Here is a 20,185-nt window from a genome sequence, read left to right on the forward strand (position 1 = left end):
TGGGCACTCATAAAGAGACATTTATGTATGTTGTTTACTTCATTAAACTATTACTTTAAAACATGGATAACATCCTGGGTTTACATTTTCACATGGCTTCAATGAGTTGTCGTGAATGGCATAATGTAATTTGACAAGGACAATGTCGTATTCAATATATTTTAATTGCAATTTGCCATATATGCAATTGGTTTGGTAATCTAAGATTGCAATTGTCTACATTTGCTAAACTACAAGGGCCCAACACATGAAAACAACATTGTTAAGAAAATAATGAAATTAGAATTGTGCATGCTTATACCCCCATTCTTGCTCCCATTTTTCGTATTAGGTAGTGGAGAGCCATGTTTTTATCAACCCATGCACATGGGTTCAAGCTTGGTAAGAGTACTACTTTATTGGACACCAATCACACCACTATGCATTTAGGGGTTGAACACGTGACTTTCTGGCTCTCTAATAGACAATCTTAGTAGGTGGAGCAACATATAGTTAGGCCCTATCTTATCGATCGTAATCAGTCTCTCGTGGACTTTTAAAAGATCCTTCTCTCCATTGATGATAACTTTCCTTATGAAAGGAAAAAAAAACACTACGATGACTATTTTACCATGGAATTTGTATCCCACTGGGATCCACACCACCAAGACTCACTTGCAATGAACTTTGGAATTCATCTAGGATCCATATGCTAAGAACCCACTCTGAACTTATAGACTGATTTAGACGACAAACATGATGACATTTTACCTAATACCTTGCATGAGTGTTGCTCTTCATGCGCTAGATTCATCAACTTTTCCAACAATGAAAAGTGCCACAAAAGAAATCCTTTTAGCCTTTCAACATATTTCTTCACCCCAACTTGTGAATAGAAAGTAATGGCATTTTCTCATACTCCAATTGAACCATAACCTCGATGCCTTAAGTACTACAAGATAACCTAGAAATAAGGCATCATTCCACCCAACTTCACATATGCAAAAACCCATTTGAGTGGAGATCTTACTACTAGCCATGGCCTAGACCACATCCCATAGATCATAAATGATCTCTCGTGGAGGTTAAAACTTTATCCATCTATTTATATCTCATTATACGACCACGTTCTTATGGAACGACATGGGAGTCTCCAATTGATCAATTGGACTTTTGGGTTTATGTGAGACAAATTTATTCACACAAATAGATTTCAGTGCATAACATGTACGTTGGAGTCTGGACACATTGTTCTTGTAATTTATGGCAATCATTTATGCCTTTTAGATAAAACATCAATGACATTTAATATTATGTGTACACGAAAAAGTCATTACTAACGAGTTAGTCTAATCTTACATATTTTATGAAACACAAGAAACAACGACATCAATACATAGCAAGTTGGAAGAAAAAATAGACACGACTTATTGGAAATTGTTTAGAATTTATAGAAATGTCAAGGATAATTTTGGAGAATGAGAGTTTCAGCATTGATTTCAGTACAGATAGCACAAAGAAACAAGGGAAACATTCCCTTTGTGTTTAAGACAAAGGAAGAAGTGTTTCTTGGTCATGCCCACAACTGACCCCATGAATTGGTTTTGTCACGTGGGGTCTTCTACTCGATGGAAGGTTGAACAAATTGATACATTTGGATGCAACTTGCATGGATAGAAAACAAATTTCAAAAAAAAAGACAAGACCAGTATGTGGTAAAGCACAATGTGCGAGAATTGCCTTTACAATTGCACGAGGTGTGTGATGTCCCCACCGATTTGATCAGACAAATAATTGCACATAGATAGATACAAGAGCTAGCTCGATGCGATGTCTGCATTTTAAATATGCCAAAAACAAGGGACATAGTTGTAAAGCTTGTGCTCTATGACCTTACGGGCCTTGGCTTGGAAGTTTCGGGGGTGATGACAAGCGGCATGAGGGTCGAAATGGTTGGCGCAAGCAAAACGGTGCTAGCTAACCATTTCAACCTCCTCTCTCTCAACTGATTGCTCACTCATGAATTCGTGTTGTCGGGGTCTACACTAACCATTAATCAACATCTTCGTCTTCGTCTCCGTACCTCTCAACCCCCCCCCCCCAGTCTGATTGCTCATTTGTGAGTTTGTGTTATTAGGGTCTTGTATCTGTATCACTCTCTCTCTCTCTCTCTCCATTGACTGTTGGCTTGTAAATTCGTGTTGTTGGGCTCCACACTAGCCATTTCTCTCTCCCCTGCGACTGCTCATTTTGTGAAGTTGTGGTGTTGTTGGGGTCCACATCCCATTTTCTTATGTAATTCCCCGAGACGTGAGACTCGATTGGATCTATTATGAGGGCGAGTTCATGTAGAAATGGATTGGGTGTGGAGGATGAGAAGGGTAGTGGGCATGCCATGGGCCCGATTTGGCCGCCCAAATGGAACACTCATGAGAATGCGCGCGCGTGCGCGCGTGTGTGTGTGTGAGAGAGAGAGAGAGAGAAAGAGATGTTTTGTGATGAAACCTCTCCCTCCATCACACATACGTACATACAATACAATACATACATACATACATACATACATACATACATACAATACATACATACAATACATACATACATACATACATACATACATACATACATACATACATATATGTAATAATGTAATTATGTATGTATGTAGATACATATGTATATGTTTTGGCTTCTCTCTTTTGTTTGGCTTAAGCACACGCTTTCCTCCTTCAACAAAAGATATTAAGAATATACAGAAAGATAGATAATATATGTACAGAAAGGACTGACAAACAGACAGACAGAGAGACAGGCAGACAGAATGACAGGAAGAAAGAAAGATAATAGATAGATAAATTTAAGGCTTTCTTATTTTATTATATGCTCGCCATGGTAGTGCTCGCCGTCACCATCGCCATCGCCATCGCCGTCGCCATCGATCCATTTTTACCTTCCAATGCTTTCCGAACCTCAACCCTAACCCTAACCTCTTAGTGAGAGAGTCTCTATGCCCTTTTGGATCCCCCCCCCCCGCCCCCTTTATCGATTCTTTTGCAGAAGAAGATGGCCTTGGCTTCTCTGCAGGTTTCTAAGTCATCTTTCATCAGCATGATCCCCTCTCCTTTCTCATAGAAAAAGGTTTGTCTTTAATCTCTTTCTCTCTCCCCTCCTGTTATGAAATCATCATCATCACCACCACCATCATCATCATCGTTCCTTCTGTGCTTTGTTCAACCTTTCAAGGGTTCATCCCTTTGAGAATTCCATTTCATTGAAAATATATATTTGGATTGTGATTTATTGTTCATAATTCTGGTTCCTTGATTAAATGATGGAAGCTATGGGGAGTACCATAGCTGAATTTTGATCCTTAAATTCCTTTTCTCGTTTCTCTGCTTTACCTTGAGTGTCTCCTAAAATCTTGATCAATATACCGTTTCTCTCTAGAATGGTACTTTAGTCATAGCAGAATTTCGATGTGTAAGATTCTCAATCACAAATACTGATTATCGGACCTGTGGGATGATCATTGCTAAATCTGATCCTTAGATTCTCATTCTCTTCATCATGTCTTTTTCCTATCCTTTCCTTCCTTCTTTCTATCTGGACTGTAAAATTGCATTCCATGCAAAAGGAATTTGTATGAATCTTGATAAATTTTCGGTTTTCTTCTTTTTCTTCATTACGAAAATACTGATTTCTAGAATGCATCGTAACTAAAAGATTATTTCTTTAGATCACACTCTTTGTTTTTTATCCAATCCACCTATAAGATTTTCGCCTTATTCAGGATTTGATTCCTTAACATGAACGTGTGTTAACATACGTTTTGAACTCAATACTGATTTTTCATCTAACAAAAGAGTTGCGTTCGTCGCTCCATCTCTCTCTCTCTCTCTCTCTCTCTCTCTCTCCTTCAATCATTTCATTTATTTTCTGTCCCACTTTTAAGGTAAAAACTTAGACTGTATCAATTTGCCTTGATGATTTTACCATTATCAAAATACTTCTTTTCTAGAATGGAACATTCTCAGAAACAAGTATTGTGATAAAAAAATCCTCAAGCCTCACTGATATAAATACTCTCTGTTGAAGATTTGAGGAAAGTCTGAGCTCTTCAAGGTGGAACCAAAGAAGAAAAGATTGAAGGATTCATTGATAAGAGACATTAAAATGCCAACCTTTGTTCCACTGCAGAACCAGCAGATAAAACATACTCTGAATACAAGTTATATGCGAATCACATCTAATGTAATTGAAGCCTTAAAGGGGTGGCTTCTTAAAATGGAATAGAAAATAACAGAGAACATGATCAGAGGAGAGAATATTATGGATCACGTTTGGCAATGATTATCTCTTGGTTTTAGGCCCTACATTTAAAGCTCAGGGGAAGATTTCACATGAAACTTTGTGAAGTTCCAAATTTGAATAGGAACTTCAAATTTCTGAGTACGCTAAATGATTGATATGTCATCGATATTATCTATAGCTTCTTTCAGTCTTTCCAAATTTTAAGGCTTCATTTGAAGCCCAAATTGCCCCATTAAAGATCAAAACTCTGCTTATAATTTAAGCACTACTAAATTTCTGTCCTATTCTCATCTCTATTTTTAGTTAAACGGACATGATTTCAGCCTGCCAGGTGTCAACTCCACTAAAAATAAATTTGTAGTGATCAGCCTGGAGGATTTTGCTCCCAATTTCCAATATCAGTTTGCACCTGACAAAAGGTAAGCCTTTCAACTTCTCTCAGTTGATCTTGTCTTTCATTTCCCTGTTCACTCTTAAGATTTCAGACTTTTCACAGGTATGTCATCATTAAAAATGGATTTATATTGATTGACACCAGAGGATTTTGATCACAGCCCTTTTGAATCTAACAAAAGGTTAGCCTGTCAAATCCTGTCCAACCATTAAGATTTCTCTTTTCAGGCGTTGATTCCATTAAAATAATTTGTTATTGCTAGGCCTTAAGAATTTGACAATACTGCTTGTGACAGAAGATAGAAATAACATTTTGCTGCGGAATGAAATCCAAGGGAGGATTATATGATGTGTAAATTGTAGACATTGTTCATGAGTTACTTGTTGGTCTTGGCTGAAATTGCATGAGAGTTGTGATTGATTCAAGTGTTTTGGAAACCTTAATTGCATGCACATCAAAGCAATAACCTCCATTTATGCTCCATCATTAAATTTAATCAGCTGTCTTCCCTGACCTTTAATATGGATATTCTATTGAGTACACACAACATTCCTCTATAATAACCTCGTTACTACCGTCCATTATTGCCTCAGTTTACCCTTTCCTATCCTGTATTTTGATCTCCTTTTAATAGGAATCTATATTATCACATGTGATCTGCAGATATCACTTTTCACTATTTTTTAGTCATAGAGATGCTCACAAATGTCAAATCTGATTGCTTGATCCCCAACATGCATGTTATGTATGGGGTTAACAATCTCTTTGTGTCATCCATGATGCTTGGCGATTAATTAGCATGCCTTTTCTATGGATGAGCATGTGCCATGAACTGTAACGTCTCCCCATAATGACGAAGATAATACTGATATAATTGCTACCTGCAATTTATATTAATCTGTATATATTTTGATAACATATGTTTCTATCGTACCATCAGAGATGTTTATGCAATCTTACTCACTAAAGTAGTCACTCCCTCTCAGTTGCTTGCTTTCCAACATAGCTATAAACATGCACAGGCATAGAATCAAATCAACAGACTCTACTTTCTACTATGTGAGAGTTCATGTATGCATGCTAATGCAGTTAATGAGGTGTTATGCATTTCAGGATTTTCTATCGTAGTATTAAGGAGAAGTACTATTTAGATCTATACTTCACATAGCTTCCTGTCAAAATCCACACAGCTTTCCGTTTAGTAAAAAATTCTTATTGTAATTTCTTTATTTTATATGTAGATGTACGGGCCCCATTTTGGAAACCCTAGTGTGGCATTTTCGTCAGATGGATTGAATCCTAATTCTCACCAAAAACAATTGTCTTTATCTGATGATAATCTTCCTGGAGATTTGAATGCAGTGGCTTCCAATGATCCAAAGCCACGACTCCGTTGGACACCAGAGCTTCATGAACATTTTGTCAGTGCAGTGACGCAACTTGGAGGCGCTGATAGTATGCTTTGGCTCTATAAACTTGTTTTTTGTGGTGTTATAAAGGATAATAAAGCTCATTATTTTTAGTTAAGCTCTTGATCAGTTGCTCCCATTTCCAATAGGTATGTTTGGATGTATGTATATGTGCATCCATATATACATATATCAATGGCCACATTGATAAATGTACATGCATGTACATAAATATGAATGTCAATATGTGTTCTTCTGCATATTGAGTCAGGCACTGAATAGGCGAAAATCGCATAATTTTTGGCGCTTTAATTAAACTTCCCTTTTTTTCATCATTTTGGTTCATTTAGGTTTGTACAGAAATGAACATCATGGAATTTAGGATCTCTGAATCCTGATTAAGTAGGTTAACATCAATACCCTCTACGTGAAGTCTCTATCCATGTCTATTTGTATTGTTCAGAGTGTCTGAATGGTTGATCAATGATGACTGATGGCTGTTAATATCTCCAGACCTATACATGAGAAGCTTAAATCTACGTAATTGCCTTGTATATGTTGCGAAAAATATATAACATGGTCATGAGGAATGACTCTTGATGCCAAATTACAAATATCTTGTAATGTAAGGTAAAATCTTGTGTATGTTGTGAATATCTTGTATATGTAAGGTACAATCTTAATGCGTATTTTCTGATTTAGTAACTCATAATATATTTTCATATTTTTATACTTATTGCTTTTTCTTTTATTCTACCCACTTTGGAAACTTGGTTGTTTTGTATATGTCATTTAAACTCAGTACCTCTTCAGATTAGTGATTCAAGTTCTAGGTACTGCTTGCAAATTCTTTTTCCACATTTCAAAAGATGCAGCTACTATAGGAATTTGACCAAATCATTGGTTCCCTTCTAATTATTGTCCCCATGGGCATCTAGAGATTTAGTGGCAATCTCATGTAACCAAACTTTAGGGTGTAAATTCGCATGTAATATTTTCTGAAAAGAGTCCGTCATTGATCCCGTTGCTTGAAAGTGGTGTGATATAGTCCTGAGGCTGTGGATCCTGATTTTCCTGTGCTGTAAATTTGTAATTTCTGTACTCATCACATGGTCGTTTATACCAGAAATCTGCCCTGCTCTAACCTGATCATCATCACGCTTTTTTCATTTAGTAGGTAACTTTTGTATATTGCAGAAAAAATCCTACAAAGTCAGATGTGCATCATCAGAAGTAAGCAGACTAGAAAATGATGCACACAAATGGAGAGAGGGAAAGTGGAAGGTGCTATGTCGTGTAAAAGGCTGACTGTATTATAAGACTCGGCACTGGATGCATATGGGTGGGAGTGGCTCCATTATATGTCCTCTTATGGGATAAGCATACAGCTGTGAAAACAAAAGAGAGAAGAATGAGAAAACGGACATTTCTGATAAGAAATGATCATGCAAATATTTCAGTGTGTTTATGGAACACCATGAGCAAAAGGCAAATATATATGATCATTATACATTGAATGAGATTCAAAAACAAACTTTCCTTAAGAAAGAGATACAAAAGCTGCTCCTGTCCACTTTGCAAATTCACATTGTAGGTTAGAATGTGATGTAAAACAGAACTTGCGTGAAGGGCTGAAACTTGCTGGAAAACTCGATGTTGAAGGGATTTTGATGGAACCTTTTGTAATATATTGACTTTATACAATGCCTGATCCCAACTTAAATCAAAATTTGGTTAATTTACCACCCCAACTTGCAACTCAGTATCTCAAGTCATCACCAACTTGGTAAGTTGGTTGGTCTATTGAACCTAAGGGTCAAATGCACATCACCGTAGTGCCATTTTTGGTTGTTCGTCAATAACATCTATTAGGAAAGGGACATTTCATCTTGATGATCAAATTGATTTGGATAAGAGCTAGAAACGACTAATCTGTAGAGGTGGTTGTGGCACTTGCGTAAAGGGAATCCCAACAACCCATGGTTAATTATGGTAAATTATGGTTTCAGAGAAATGGAGGTAACCCTGCAAAAAGTAGAATTCCTGACTTGTGAGAAAAATGCCCCTTTCACTTTGGTGGAACAATAAGGAGCCTACATTCATGCCACTTCTCCATAGACATATAGCCATTCTTTCATGAACACACCATAGAAACATTTAGCTGGTGATGAAATGCCATCAAGTTTTCTCCTTTGCATTTGAGCTAACTGGATAAAAAATCAAAATAATGAAAACTACTTTTCTTAATTGCTTTTGTTCATTTTGACCCTAATGAATGTTTAATGAAGATGTTATATGAACTGGAGTATGTTGTTTCACTTTATGCGTCTTCTTTTTAATTAAGATTCATATGATGTTACTTAATTGCTTATAGGGAGAGACCATGTTTATTAAAGATATAATATAACTCTCTGCAGAAGCAACACCTAAGTCATTGATGAAGGTCATGAATGTGAAAGGGCTTACTTTATACCATCTTAAGAGCCATCTCCAGGTAAATATAAAGTCTGTTAATAAATGTATTAATTTAGGCAGTGCTGTATTATTGTAACTTATGGTTGTGCTTAACCAGAAATATAGGCTAGGGAAGCAGCCTACACGAGATACCAACGTGGTTGATGGATGTAAAGAGAGTAAGTTCAGCACTTCCCTTTCCATACTTCCTATTTCTACCTAAAGAAACTGAAAGAAAATTAAAGGATCACCTCATTCTTTTACCAGATGAACATTCTGATGTTGATGATATGGCATCGAAGAATAAAAAAGAGTGCGTACTCCTGTATTCTACATATACGTGTGGTTTTCATGGATAATTATGTAATTTACTAAGGAAGATAGTGGTGAAAATTGTACCATTGCTAGGTCTATAGATATCACAGATGCTTTGAGGCAGCAAATGGAGGTTCAGAAAACGTTGCATGCAGAGCTTGAGGTAAATGTATGTTCTAGTTAAAATGATATGTTACTTTTTGCATCAATGTTAGAATCTCCTTTCAAAGGGCCATGCTATCTCTTCACTGCATATGTTGGGGAAATTTGTCAATGTTGTAAAAGCCATTTTAGTATGAAAACGGTTGGTGTGCATGATCTCAAACCAAAATGATGGGAGTTTTATAATGAATGCAACAAGGAACCAATTTACATAATCATATGTTTTTTTAAGTTCACCCTAAAGCTATAAATTAGTAGTTGGTATACATATAAGTGTCTGACATGACATTTAAAGCCAATGTTTAACAATGTGCTTTAGCACAATATGCCTTGTTTTTTCAACAAATAATTAATTGGATGGTATAGGTGCGGAGACTGCTTCAGATGCGCACGGAAACACAGGGACGATATTTACAGTCAGTTCTGGAGAAAGCAAAAGAGCTTCCTTCACAAACCTCCAAGGCAATGGTTACTACTGACAAGTTTGAGCACAATTCGTATCACAATGCTTTGTCAATGATTTCTCACCCTCGGGCAAATTCCGCAAGTGAAGACAAAGGAGCTTTGGCCTATGATTTGTGCTCCATATATCCGGAACCATATCAAGATCAGTCTTGTCCGAGCTTTTTGTGGGCTCAAGATCTTTCTTGGGTTCGGAAAAAGTCGAAATTGGACAATGGTGAAAATCAAGACTTACCTATGGTACGGGATGGAGTGTTTGTGAATGAGTCACTTGGAATAAATGAAGAAGATGCTAGACACATTGTATGCACAAACTCGAAGGTTGAATTCGGTTGGGAACAATATAATTCCTATGAAAGCTTGCCAAATTCAATTTGGTGAATTGATTCTGTACAGCTTTATTTGTAGCCTCATCTCGTCTTGAAAAAAATGGGGGTAATCTATTGCAACCAAACCAAGATTTGAGGCATTGTAATATATTGAAGAGCAGGAATTCAGCAATCGATAGTACTCCTGGATTGCTACACTTTTGTGTATTATATTATTCATCAATAAACATTCACTAGAATGTGTATAATTGAGAATAGAGAGACTCTGATTTAATTGGTCGATCTACACTTGATTTGATTGGAATCCAAATAAACGAATATATGACTTTCCGTGATCTAGCTCTCCAATGTTGTATTTAGGGTTCATGTCTATACATATGCAGACACTATTATGCTATTGTTGATCAAAGTCACTGAATTTATAGCACCAAAAAGAAAGAAAGAAAGATATATCAGTGCATTCAAGAAGTCAAAATGGCCTACTGAGTTTGATCAAGAGATTACATATTTAAAAACTTTCTGGTCTTTGAGAACCACAAACCACAATAAAAATAACTAATTAGTAGAACTTCACACGAGGTACCAAAGAACCTCCTCAGCTAAGGACTTGACTTTTTTGAGTTTAGACAGATGGAAATTGTTGCTTTCAAGATGTCTCCAACATGGGCCAATACAAGATGTGGAGGTCTCAGAAACAAAACAAAAAAGATGGAGAGAAGAAGAAGAAAACATTTTCAATATGTTTCATAATTATTCACAAGAAAAGCCTTGATGCAATAATAATGTTTTTTGTATCGTACATGACAATTTTATTATTTATATGATATTTTAAACTTAACTTACACATGAAATGCTTTAAACATTCGATATGCATTTAAAGTGTTGTGGTTAAGGGGGAATTTCTCATGCCGATGTGTGTTAAGTGTAGTTTTTTTCATAATTTTGAAATTTGGAATTTATTTTGACAATTGCAAATTCCATCTATCTCTTACAATTGATAAGCGGGTCTTGTCTTTGTGACATGGAAGTCATGGAAGATAGAACCACATGTATTGCTAGAATGCTCGTGATAAATAACTCATCTTGGCATCTCAAAAGAAAAACGCGCTTTCGATTATACTCTTGAAGAATGGGTGTGTGTTTTTTGTGAGCATTTCCTAGGGATGCACTTTTTTAGGTTTAGGCTAGCATGATAGTTTTTTATGTACATAATAAAAGTTTAATAAAATGGAACCACATAATAAAGTAATAGAACTATTGAAACAAAAATGGTCGGATTATCTCAGATAGATGCAAAAATATTATTTTTGAGAGATGAAAATTGGGCTTGAGTGAGGTGAAGAAGAGTGCTTAACGGGATACAAAGGGGTTTTTTAGTGCACATGGTATAGGAGCATGAAGCTTATATGACAAAACAAGCTATGAAACTAATCAATTTTAAGGATATTATATTTGTCATGAACTACAAACATGAGCAACTTTATGTCGTTATTCTAGATGACCCCCATTGTTACATAAAAAATGTAGCCCCTCTAATTTTCTCTCAAATCTATATCTCAAAATATAGTAGCTACTCAAACCTAGAAACATTTGCAACTCTTCAATATTTTTTGGTAGGGCCACTCAATAATTGCATGAACCTTAAGTAGATCTATGTGGATACTTTTAGTCTACATATTATGGCAGATGCAAAATATGTATTACCCACCACTTTTGGAGAAGCTTGTGAAGTATATCCTAATCATGGTTCCAAGCTTACCCACAAAATGTCGGTGGCTTGATAACCACCATCTCCACACCTTCCTTGGAAAGATCAACATTATGTTGAAGGAACATGGTTGGATCTTGGGGTTTAGAATCTTGCCAATCACTTATGAGCGCTTGGCAGTTTATTGTGCGAGTTACAAATATTGTAAAGATTCATGCACTCATATGATTTCTTCAAATTGGGAGTACTAAGTATCCAAATTCAACTCTTGCATAGTTGATTCAAATTCATTCATAGTTTTATCTTTGTGACGCAAAGTGATCTAACACATTATTGCCTTTCATTGTTTGCAAGGGAAACATGGTGAGAAAGGCCAGTCGATAAAATGGGGACAATGTGAGTGCTTTAAAACAATAGGTTGAGCAAATCAATAACATTAGAACCATTAATTTTAAAAGAAATGAAACTCACTCATATCACAACATGTCTAAATACACAACAATGATGAATCGCAAGACTTAACACACAATATTAAGAGAATGAAACTCACAAAATCTACACTAAAATGCCATCTACAACAATTACCATACAACAACAAGAATTATGGCTGACATAGAGTTATTAGAAATAATAGATGGTAACATTGACTCTCAAGGGGCTAACACTCCACTTAGGGTGCAAACATGGGGTACCAATCTTGGTCTTTGGAACCCTATATAAAATGTCTTCACATCAAACATAATTTGTTTTCTTTCAATGTCAGAGCACGAGCATGTGTTAGCTTTGGATCCCACTACATGACATGTTAACCAATGCCCAAACTCCTTAACTCAGAATGCACATGCTTTTTTGTCAACATTCAAGTCAAGGCATTGGATAATATTATAGAACTTGCTTTAGTAAGAGTCATTGGAACCACACATAGAATTGGTTGGAACCCATACTATTGTTGGCCCTTGTTAGGAAGTTCTAATGCAATGAAGGTTATGACTTAAAATCTTCACTAATTGATCAAAAATATTGTAGAACACAAATTTTGTTTTCTTTAATTTCCCAGATGCCCCTAAAGTTTTCATAACGATGATCATGAATGGCTCATCTCAACTCGAAAAGTGAGAAAAGGAGGGATATCTAAATCACTCTAAGTAGCAAACACAAGAACTAAGACAAGCATATGAGGGGAGGGGCATGTTCACATAAATCTTCGAATTGAGTATTGGCTGCCCGAGAAAGAAGAAAACACCGTGGAGTGCTTTCAAGTGTTCCCATGAGCATTCATGAGATTCATGACGTCTTTCTCATCGTGTTCACACCTCTTTGGAGTTTTTGTAAAGATGATGAAGAAGAAGAGAGAAGAGCTCTGGTAGCCACATTCACTTGGTCAATTCACCTTTGCCTTCACCTTCACCTTTTCCTTACATCTTCGCCTTACACCTTTTTTCTCCCCCCAAAAAATACTACATTCGTATTAATAAAACACCCTAATGCTATACATACAAGATGTACCATTCAATAATGAGCCCCTTTTTTCTAAAGTCTTAACCGTCGGCTTAAATAAATACTTCGGTGTAGAGTAAAACCACTCCACTTGATCAGAAATCCATCTATAAAATATGCCTCTGTCCCAAGTGGCATGAAAATCCAATTGCTTGGAGCTCTGCTTGTTGCGCATTGCCTTTTATATTATCCAAAGAACCTTTGAGATTATGCACAATCAACTTACACCTTCGCCTTCACCTTACTTATACCTTCACCTTCTTCATGTTCATGTTAGCCTTACACCTTCACCATGAACTCCGCCTCCAACTTCACGTTCATGTTCACATGCACCTTCATCATGTTCGTGTTCGTCGTACACCTTCGCCACGATCTTCACCGTCATAACGTCGCGTTCATGTTCATGTTCATGTTCTTGTTAATGTTAATGTTCATATTCATGTTCACGTTCTTGTTAATGTTAATGTTCATATTCATGTTCACGTTCATGTTCTTGTTAATGTTCATATTCATGTTCACTATCACCTTCATGTTCACGTTCATTGTCATCTTCATGTTCATATTCACGTTCACTGTCACCTTCATGTTCATGTTCACCTTCACATTCGCCTGGTTCGGACGGGGGAGGGGAAAGCCATAGAAAGAAAGATATATTAACGTTTTCTAAGGCCAAAATAGGCGAAAATAGAGAAAGAGGCCATGGGTAAAAGGGGGGGGGGGGGGGGGGTAAGGGCTGGGAGGGGCATTTGGGGAATAACAAGAAACTCAGGGTTTGTGTACAGTGTCTGTGTGTGTGGGAGAAGGAGAAGGAGAAGGAGAAGAAGGATAGGTTCACAAGGAGGGAGAGAGAGAGAGAGAGAGAGAGAGAGAGAGAGAGAGAGACACACACACACACACACACACACACACACACACACACACACACACACAGAGGAGGTCTGTGTCATCCATCCATCGTCTTCACGGAAGGAGAGAGAGAGAGAGCTCTCTCTCTCTCTCTCTCTCTCTCTATTTCTCATAGCCTCCTGCCCTGCCCTGCCCTGCCCTTCTCCACTCACTCACTCACTCACTGACTTGCCCTCCCTTTGATATGAGAGAGAGAAAGAGAGAGAGAGAGAGAGAGAGAGAAAGAGAGAACGGTTTTCAAACCAAACCATGGCGAACACGCCCTTACCCTTCTTCTTCTTCTTCTTCTTCTTCTTCTTCTTCTTCTTCTTCTTTGCCCTTTCTCATCATCATCATCATCATCATCATCATCTTCTCCTTCTTCGTCTCTACCCCTCTCTCTCTCTCTCTCTCTCTCTCTCTCTCTCTCTCTATCTCTTTACCCCTTCTTTCCCTTTTCCCCTGCTCCTCCCTAACCCTAATCCTCCCTCTGTTCTGTTCTGTTCTGTTCTCCGTTCAACCTCCCTTCCCCAATCCTCGCATCTGCTCTCCCCATCGCCATCGCCATCGCCATCGCCAAGAGGGAAAGGGAACCTCTTCTCCCTCTCCCTCTCCCTCTCTGTTCGTCTGTTCCTCTCCCCTCCCCTTCTCCTTCTCCTCGTTACTACTGGTAAGAAAACCATCTGCTCTTCTCTTGCTCTGCTCTGCACTCCTGGGTCTGTTCCCGTGTTCCTGTGCTGCCGCTTGTTCTGTTTCCGGTTCTGTTTTCTTCTTCTGTGTCTATGTCTGTTTCCTCCCTTTCCTTTCCTTTTTCTTCTTTCCTCTTTCTTTTTTATGCCTCTTGTCTCTGTTTTCTCTTCTTTCCTGCTACGCCTTTCAAACAACTGCAGATCCTTAATCTTCCTCTCACATTTGTATGCAGATTCTCAGTGTTCTGCTCTTCCTCATTATCTGTGTGTGTCAATTTCCTTCTCCATCCTGATAATTTTATATGCATGCTTTTCTCTCTGCTTTGGAGAAAGAAAACTCTCTCCACTTATTCGTTACGTTATGTTTTTGTGAATTAACACGTATATTTTTCTGCTCCAGGGATAATAGGGATTTACAGCACTACTTTTCTGGTGGAGTTCCATGGGGATATTCCGAGGAGGTGTGAGAGTGACAAGAGCTCTGACTCCCTCTCCGTCTTCTAGTCCATCCAGTGATGAGGAAGAACCTCTCGTGAAGAAGCATCGGACCATAAGAAAAGATTCAGAAGAAACACCACCAGAAGGTAAGAGGCCGACAATGCTATTTTCTCTTTTGGATGGGGACTTTAGAGAAGAAACGTTTCAAGTTGGAGAGAGTGTATGCAAATCTCTACCTGAAGAATTGTTTGAGATATCAGATATTGGTGATATTCTCTCTCTTGAAGCTTGGAATGATTGTTTATCTGAAGAAGAAAGGCAAGAGTTGTCTGCATATCTTCCGCCCGATATGGATCAGGATTCTTTTATCAGGACTTTGAAAGAGCTTTTCGGGGGAAAGAGCTTCTATTTTAGCAGCCCATTGAACGACTTTTGGCAAAATCTCAAGGATGGTTTGTATGATCCTGGCGTTTCTACTGCAAATCAAACACTTTTGATTGTTCAGAGGAAAGAATTCTATCATGGTTTGAGGGGATATCACAATGGCATGGTGAACTCTCTTCTAGAGATGAGAAATCTGTGGTCGGAAAATCCCGAGGCTGGCCTCGAAGAGAGGCTCTATTCGTGGCGATCGAAATCTTTTTATTCTGCTCCTCCGCCATCCAGATTGAAGATTCTATTAAGTAGAAGAGCTTTGGCCAAGACCAGAAGACGCAATAAGGGAAGGAAGGCAAGATATGGAGATCCATCTTCGGACTTGACCCTTTTCGAACATGATAACATTGGTGGGGTTTTGTCACTGCAACATGGAGAAAAGAATCTCAATCCAGAACCTGTAGATGAGGATCTAGTAGGTAATTACGAAGAGAACATATTCCTGAATGAAGAGAATACCATGGTTGATGATCAGAGTGCTTTCGTTTCTAAGCTTGAAGATGGTGGCGTAGAGATGTTCACGTCTAAGAATAAGAAGCGGCGAAGCATTATGAATTCAGGTGGGCTAGTAAAAGAAATCGGGGATGGGTTACAATCTAAGGTTAAATCCGTACCCCTTTCCAAGTTCAATAAGAAGTCTCAGAACAAGAGTGACCGAATAAATAAGGAAGATGGCCATGGAAATATGGAGGCGAATGTGTATACAAGTTTCCAGTCTACCCCTTCACAGGAGTATGACAGAGAGCCGGGTGTAAATGAACTAGAAAATAGCTCGCAACTGAAGAAGAGCAAGAGCAGGTCCTATTCTGAGATGGAAACGTTTTTATCAAGTCCTCTGGTAGGTTCTCTCTGTGATGAGCTGAGTTCTCGGGTCTCAAAGAAGAGCAGCTTCTCGCTGATTCCTCCTTCCGTAGCTTCCTTTTCGTTCTCAGTTTTGCGTTTCATTTCAGCGGTGAGAAGCGCACTTTTGGCCACTTTAGAGGCTAACTCTGAGGAATGCTCTCCTCTAGGTATCACATTTTCTGAGATTGTGGCAAGGGTTCTTGTTTCTCCGGGAGATCCCAATATACTAGGAGTCCAGATGCCTCTTGATTGTCTTGTGAGAGGTGTATTAAAGGTCTTATCTGTGAGTGGTGGAAAGTGCTCTTTGGAAGGAGTTGATCCGTTCGTGGTTTATGATAAGGTCACAAGGTGTTGGTCTTGGATCGGCCCTTTACCTGCTGGTTCTATTCACTATGTTGATACAGATGTGCAATCCTATCCTGAAATCTGGGGTATAGCTCCGACTACTTTGTATGAGATGCAAGACGTGTTCGCCAGATGGCTAAAGACATCAGAAGGAACTCTCCACCAAATCTGGCAGCTCTCTCTACTACCAATGCCGGAATACCCTGTCTTTCCAGAAGAGAAAGAGAGGTTTAAGGACTTGAGGGCACAAAAGAGTCTTGGTACGATTATCTCTAGTACACCTGAGATGAGGCTACTGTTCCATAAAGAGGAGGCAGTTCGATACTCAACTGCAGAGATAACATGCTGTTATACTACTGCAGATGGGCGCAAGTCTGCAGTGTCTCCCTTGAAGAGAATAGGTGGGAAATCCAAAGCCAAAGCAAGAGATCATTTCATGTTAAAGCCTGACCGACCCTCTCACATAACTATACTTTGCCTGGTCAGAGATGCGGCTTCTCGGCTTCCTCAAGGCATCGGTACTCGGGCAGATGTTTGTACTCTACTTAGAGACTCTCAATTCATTGTTGAGGATGTTTCTGAGCTTCAACTTAGTCATGTTGTGAGTGGTGCACTTGATCGGTTGCACTATGAAAAAGACCCTTGTGTTCGCTATGATTCAGACAAGAAGCTATGGGTTTATCTCCACGCTGATCGGAACGAAGAGGACTTTGAAGAGGGTGGGACAGCATCCACTCGAAGCTCTAGGAGGAGTAAGAAAGAGGGTGCTGATGTGGCTTGTTCTCCTATTCAAGGGCAAGGTTATAATAATGACGAAATGTCTGAACCTGAGCATGAATCAGGGGGCTCATATAATGGTTCGAATGCTGGTTCGGCTTCTCCAGAGCTCTTATATAGCCATCAGAATGGTGGTCCATCAATGATGAATGAAAATGGACAAGCAAGGGATGAAGGATTGCTTCCATTCATTGATCTTCCTCCTTCTATGCAGCCTTTTTGTGGGAATATGCAGAGCCATCCTATGGGCTGGGAAGTGTATAAAGCGGGAAAAGAACTTTCTATCAGTCAGTAGTTTTTTGTTTATTTGATTATTGAATATTTTCTCGTTTTTTGCTGGTCTAATGGAAAGTGTCTGGTGGACATGTTTTAAGCAGTCTATACCAGACATTTGATACTTCCCAATTTGTATATAGATTATTGAGGTCTGTTACGACTACTACTGCCGAGTATATCCAACTGTTTAACCAAATTGATTCGCTCTATTGGAGTTCATGTTATTGTAGTAGGACATTCCTATTTACATGTTACTTTTACAAAGATTATAAAGTGGACCACTAGCTGAACTGATTGTTTGAAATCTAATATTCATGTTGTGTATCATATACACTATGCAATTCTGGCAGGGAGGTACATACACATACATGTGTATATGGGCAAATGGATGGCAGAAATCAAGGAACCATTTCTGGTCATGGTATGCTATAAAAAAGAATGTGAATAAAAACAATGTTTCTGTGATCCAAAATTGCAGTCTAACCAAATCTCTCTATGGGGAGTTGCCTGATCATGTATGTTAGCCGCATTAATTTGGATGGTGGAAAGCTTTAATTTGGATGGTGGAAAGCTTTAATTCTCGTGAGATTGTTGAAGCAGGAGGGTAATCTCTATGTATCTAGTGAGCCAAATCTTGCAACACTGATTCGAGACATAGGTGTAGGGATGTTTTATTATGAACGTTGGATTTGGTAACAGTTTGATGGTTATATATATTATGTACAAGATGCATGGAAACCTACAAGATGCACACGTTCTTCTTGTGTAAAATGCGTGGAAACCTACAACATCTACGCTTTTTCATTGTATGCAAAAGTCTGAACCTGCTAGGGTTGGACATGGCTCATTTTCATATAGGTAAAAAACATGAGACATGGAATACTGATAACTGGGTACTGCTGAAAATATCCAGGTACTTCTGCAAATGAGGACAGTACATGTTATTAACACAAACTCTTGTGTTGTTACTTTAAGTTATGGTTGCAGATATCCTCAATATCTATGAGGTCACTGAGCATATATTGGTATTACATCCTTGATACCAAAGTACTTCTGCAAATGAGGACAGTACATGTTATTAACACAAACTCTCCTGTCGTTATGTATAAGGTATGGTTGATGCAGATATCCTCAATATCTATGAGATCACTGAACATATATTTGTATTATATGTCACCTTGGCATGTGACCTGGGTGGTGAGCACATCTACTTCATTTCACATGTATCACAGAGATTCCTCATTTAAAAATTTTCCTGAAGTAGATGTCCTAGTGGATGCAATACAACCAAAGGTAGATCTACACCATATAATGTATGAAAGATTGAACACGTTTGTTTCTTTCCTTAAGCAATAAAGCATACCATACATACACATGGGAATTTCGTAGCAATTAATAATAATAAGACATTTTCATACCTTCCCTCAACATTTGTTAATAATCAATAAACAGAAAAAGACAACTTCAAAGCATCCGTGTAATTGAAAAGACAATAATAAATGGAGTGAGATACATATAGTTATGTATAAATATAATGGATGTTAGAACTTTCTTTGTAAAAACGTCCAAGAGATTTTCTTTATTCCACCAAGTATCCCTAGATGCACCATCCCCATAGATTTCGTGAACCATATATAATTTAAGAAAGAGGAGAAATCAAGCACTTCTTGATATAATAATTTCTGGATAGAGAATTGACCAAAAGCATATGGAAAGATATCCTGCACTAGAAATCGGCAAAGTAACATCTGAAGTCACCCTCAGGTCCACACTCAGCTCAAGTGCTCAACCTTAACCTCCTTACTAACTCTACTTTTTTCACCTTATATTTTCATCACCATTTCCAAAGCCATGATGTAAGTGCAGATCCGGTTACACAACTTGGCTCATGCTTAACAAGCAACTCGATCGAGTAAACACCTTGCCTTAATACAAGCTATGCTTTTTTCAATCATCATTGCCACAAAAGCCAAGCCAAGCAATTGCTTATTCAATGTTATTGTCAATGCCATGTTAGAGCAGTTGGATATTAACGGGTTAGCTTTCACACATCACAAAGGTATTCTTGAAATGAAATGAAGAGAATGCCTCTTATTTTAAGGTTAAAATAAGAGCATATTTCCTATTAGCTAAGCTTTTCTATTCATTTACAATTAAATTCTTGTACAACAACCTTTTCATTGACATTTTGGAATAAAAAAAGTAGACGCACTTATTAATTTAAAAATAACTTCACTCTTCTTACGCCAACCATTTGAAGAGGAAGACTTGCATTAAGAATCTTAGTTTGAAAATATGTCAGACAGGTCCTCTTTATAATTTTGTGAAAAAATGAATATAGCATTAGTTATACACGTTAATTATTCAATTTATTAGTCGGAACAAACAACACTTTTATGGTGTATGAACTAGTTAAGCACGTGACACTAAATCACAAGTGATTTACTTCTAGTGTTTTAACGAGTCTTTAATAAGTC

The 20,185-nt window shown here is 37.9% G+C and overlaps 2 protein-coding genes across 3 annotated transcripts; both read left to right on the forward strand.

Moving 5' to 3' along the window:
* The first annotated feature begins 2,809 nt into the window (after positions 1-2,809).
* On the forward strand, positions 2,810-10,063 carry LOC147855057 (myb family transcription factor PHL12-like). 2 transcript variants are annotated; one of them, XM_087331134.1, is made up of 9 exons: positions 2,811-3,117; positions 4,594-4,709; positions 4,787-4,865; positions 5,926-6,139; positions 8,511-8,587; positions 8,666-8,726; positions 8,815-8,860; positions 8,956-9,025; positions 9,391-10,063. In XM_087331134.1, exons 4-9 carry the CDS (start codon positions 5,926-5,928, stop codon positions 9,865-9,867), a joined length of 945 nt encoding a protein of 314 aa, XP_087187260.1. In that variant the 5' UTR covers positions 2,811-3,117; positions 4,594-4,709; positions 4,787-4,865; the 3' UTR covers positions 9,868-10,063. The 2 variants fall into 2 exon arrangements, with proteins under 2 accessions (XP_087187261.1, XP_087187260.1); XM_087331135.1 differs by lacking the exon at positions 4,787-4,865 and having other exon boundaries at positions 2,810-3,117.
* A 4,493-nt stretch (positions 10,064-14,556) lies between these two features.
* LOC147855058 (uncharacterized) lies at positions 14,557-17,998 on the forward strand. The gene is made up of 2 exons (XM_087331128.1): positions 14,557-14,575; positions 14,995-17,998. The coding sequence occupies exon 2, from the start codon at positions 15,037-15,039 to the stop codon at positions 17,725-17,727; it is 2,691 nt and encodes an 896-aa protein (XP_087187254.1). The 5' UTR covers positions 14,557-14,575; positions 14,995-15,036; the 3' UTR covers positions 17,728-17,998.
* The last annotated feature ends 2,187 nt before the right edge of the window (positions 17,999-20,185 follow it).

The sequence above is a fragment of the Azolla caroliniana genome, unplaced genomic scaffold (genome assembly GCF_043228905.1).
Source record: "Azolla caroliniana isolate FFs.n. ecotype wild unplaced genomic scaffold, voAzoCaro1.0.p SCAF_15, whole genome shotgun sequence".
Lineage (NCBI taxonomy): Eukaryota > Viridiplantae > Streptophyta > Polypodiopsida > Salviniales > Salviniaceae > Azolla > Azolla caroliniana.

Excerpts from the sequence above, each read along its gene's own strand:
- LOC147855057 (XM_087331135.1), top strand. The coding sequence starts at position 5,926 with ATGTACGGGCCCCATTTTGGAAACCCTAGTGTGGCATTTTCGTCAGAT. Across the intron at positions 8,861-8,955 it reads GCATCGAAGAATAAAAAAGA|GTCTATAGATATCACAGATG; the intron begins GTGCGTACTCCT and ends TACCATTGCTAG. Across the intron at positions 9,026-9,390 it reads CGTTGCATGCAGAGCTTGAG|GTGCGGAGACTGCTTCAGAT; the intron begins GTAAATGTATGT and ends TGGATGGTATAG.
- LOC147855058 (XM_087331128.1), top strand. The coding sequence starts at position 15,037 with ATGGGGATATTCCGAGGAGGTGTGAGAGTGACAAGAGCTCTGACTCCC.